Source organism: Austrofundulus limnaeus, unplaced genomic scaffold (assembly GCF_001266775.1).
Source record: "Austrofundulus limnaeus strain Quisiro unplaced genomic scaffold, Austrofundulus_limnaeus-1.0 Scaffold52, whole genome shotgun sequence".
Taxonomy (NCBI): Eukaryota; Metazoa; Chordata; class Actinopteri; order Cyprinodontiformes; family Rivulidae; genus Austrofundulus; species Austrofundulus limnaeus.
The window spans coordinates 2,375,225-2,378,499 of NW_013952454.1; the positions used below are offsets into that span (position 1 = coordinate 2,375,225).

The window sequence follows — 3,275 nt, forward strand, 5'->3', positions numbered from 1 at the left end:
GTTGGGGGGTAGTACTATACTTGGATAAATATTTTTACTTATGTATTTTAACTGAAATATCGGCTTCATTCACACAATTATTGAGTCCGGAAATGAGACCACATTTTAAAAAGCAGTTGAAACGAGCTCACCTCTGACACTCCTCAGTGCTTCAGAGAGAGATAATAACAGATCCAGGCAGGTGACATGACGTGGAAAAGCGGGGAAAGCAGTCCTGCACCTTAGTAATGATAGCAAACTAATGACATTAGCGTGTGACCGGGCCGCTCCTCTAACAACAGCAAACACATGTTCGTCTGTAATGGCTGCCGTCTACCAGTGTTCTGAAAAAGTTTGTATCCCTGAAAAAAGTTTCCCCACCAGAGGGAGCGCTCGTGAGAAGGAAGTAATCTGCTTTTCCTCCACAAGATGGCCCAAATCTCATGTGAAGTCTCTGACTTTTGTGTTGGCGCCTCCTGGTGGACTATGTGTAAAATGCCAGAATTCATATGATGATGCTACAGCTGATATATATTTGTTGTCAAAATACATTTCAGTACATATGTTGTTAAAATAAAATAAACAGTCCAATGATCATTTTATTGATATGTATAAAGACTGCAAAGGCTGAAAAATCTTGAAGTCTGTATGAAATTGGAGGTAGTTTGAGGATTAAATTTTTTATGCTTTTTAAGCTCAAAAAAGTGGGGGTCGTATTATACATGAGATCGTATTATACATGAATAAATACGGTACATTGTGTTTGTGAAGGAATTTTTTTTATTCCAAATACACTAAATTTAAAGTTGAGTATATTTCCTGACTCTGACACTGGGGGTCTCTGCGTCTCAGGATGGAACTGTGATCGTTCACACGATCCGGCGAGGACAGTTCCTGCGGACGCTGCGGCCTCCGGGTGAAAGCTCCGTGCCTTCGCAAATCTCCGAACTCCAAGTGGGCATGGAAGGTCACATGGTGGTGCAGACCTCTCAGGAGGAGCGCCCCCACAGGAAGGTACTGAAATCTGCCCGCCGCAGGGCGCACGGTCCACTACACTCGGTTTGCTTCTGATCTGTACGAATGTTCACGTTGTTTCACAGGGCAAGTACTCTGTTTACGTTTACTCTGTGAACGGCCAGCTGCTGTCCTCCTTCACCACGGAGGAGCAGATGAGCGCGCTCCTCCTGGTGTCTGAATACGTCATCCTGGGGACCAGGCAGGGCAGCCTCCACATACGAGATTTATTCAGGTAACCACTTTCGAAGCTTTTTAAACCAAATCTTATGTAAAGAAATGGCCACGTTGGAGCAAAAAAGTAACTTGAAAAAAATAAAGTAAAAGTAAAATTGCATGAACAGAAAATGACTTTGGTAAAAAAAAAAAATTAATGTCGCTGATGAGAAAACTACTCAAGTAAAAGTTATAAAACTTCACAAAAATTGGGAAAGTAAAAGTAAAAGTACTTTTACACACTCTAAGAAATAAACTGTTGAATTTACTGAACCAAACTGGTTCCACTAAACCAGGTTCAGTAAATTGAGCAGTATATGTTTATTCTTTGCTCAGTTTACTCAACTAGGCTTAATGGAACCAGCTGACATGACYTTGTTGAGTAAATTCAACTCTTCATTTTTTWRRRSMRRAAMMWYYTTYMWKRWKRRKTYMAAMMRRWTTWAWTTTKKWAMMARKWAMYWRGKKKTWMMWTTTAAWGTAAAGAAGTAAAGGTGTCGTTTTTAGCTTTTAAATGCAACAAAATAAAAGTAAAAGTAGCTATTTCAAAAAAYAATTGGTAAAGTTACAAATCCTCAAAAATCKACTTAAGTACTGTAACAAAGAAATTGTACTTAGTTACTATAAACCTCTGTTTTTAAATGGCATTTTGCACAATCTCATGCTATATTGTGGGATCTCATACGATGTGTTAGCACCGAGAATGAGTGTTTGGAATAAATCAAAGCTGCTAGCACACCAAGTTTTYGCTCTATACCTGTAAAAATGACTAAGTTATAACTGTTTTTATGTTTGTTAACATAGATTAACTGTGGCAGCCAACTTAAACTGAATTAACTTCAAAAGTTAATCAGTTGTAGATTTCCATCCAGTGATTAATATCTGAGAGTTTCATTGAAATCCATTCAGTGATTCATGAGATAATTTGCTAACAGACAGACAGAACAGACTCTAATCGTTAATTAGCTAATTTTAAATACAAATCTGGTGCAATCTGTTGATGCTCAGCATATGTAGTGAGGACAATTCTCAGCTACCACCTCACTGAATTCTAGCTCATAACCTTTCAAATTCACCAAGTTGTAGGCATTTTTGTGTTTACAAGACGAATGAGCTGTGGCAGCCATTTTAAATCGGATTGACTCCAAAAGTAAATCGATTGTAGTCGTGCATCTAATGATTACTTCCTGAGAGTTTCATGAAAATTCTTTCAGAGGTTTTTAAGATATTTTGCTAACAGACACCCAAAGGAAGTAGCGGGCATTAACTTCTAGCTTAAGAACCACATAATGCCAATCGACTGCAGCTTTATAAAACGACGTGAATTTACGTGAATTTTTACAATTGCGGCGCTTCCGTCCGTCCGGTCCGGTCCGGTCCGGTCCGGTTGTCGGCTCCGCTCAGACTAGCTGCTCCCTCTGACGCCTCTCTCTGTTCCACAGTCTGGATGCTTTGATCACTCCTCTGGCCCTGAGGGTCCCAGTGAGGAGCGTGTCCGTCACCAAGGAGTTCAGCCACGTCCTGGTGGGGCTGGAGGACGGGAAGTTGATCGTGGTGGGGGCGGGGAAGCCAGAGGAGGTGAGACGCTGAACTTGAAGATCAAGAGGTTTTGTGTGTGTGTGTCTATGTGTGAGTGTGTGTGTGTGTGTTTAACACGTGAGTGTAGGAATGAGACAGCCCAGTCATATGCAGAGCACTTCCTGTGAACCAGGCTCTTTTTTTTTTCACATGATAATGTGCTTTAAAAGCCTAGACAATAACCTGCCCCCCCCCCCCTCTGCTCAGGTTCGCTCAGGACAGTTCTCCCGCCGCCTGTGGGGCTCCACGCGCCGCATCTCTCAGGTGTCGTCGGGCGAAACGGAGTACAATCCCACCCAGAATGTCGGCAAATGAGAGGCGGGACAATCAGAGGAGCGAACGCTCACCAACACCCCTCCCGACTTTTTAAAAAAAATATCCTGAAACAAACTTGGGGGAACTTGACTCACAAAGCCACTGATCTCTCTGAGAGAGCAACTATACACTGAGCACTTTTTTGTTTTTAGAAAAATATAAATGTTTTATAT

General features: G+C 41.5%; 1 protein-coding gene across 3 annotated transcripts in view; it reads left to right on the plus strand.

The window, feature by feature from the left end:
- Positions 1-3,134, plus strand: part of nbeal2 (neurobeachin-like 2) — a 75,703-nt gene extending 72,569 nt beyond the window's left edge. For all 3 annotated transcript variants that reach the window (XM_014008793.1, XM_014008794.1, XM_014008795.1), the window contains 4 exons: positions 832-993; positions 1,080-1,228; positions 2,652-2,787; positions 2,995-3,134. In XM_014008793.1, the coding sequence (XP_013864247.1) occupies positions 832-993; positions 1,080-1,228; positions 2,652-2,787; positions 2,995-3,102 (555 nt within the window). In that variant the 3' untranslated portion in view covers positions 3,103-3,134. The remainder of the gene's footprint in view (positions 1-831; positions 994-1,079; positions 1,229-2,651; positions 2,788-2,994) is intronic.
- Positions 3,135-3,275: the final 141 nt, after the last annotated feature.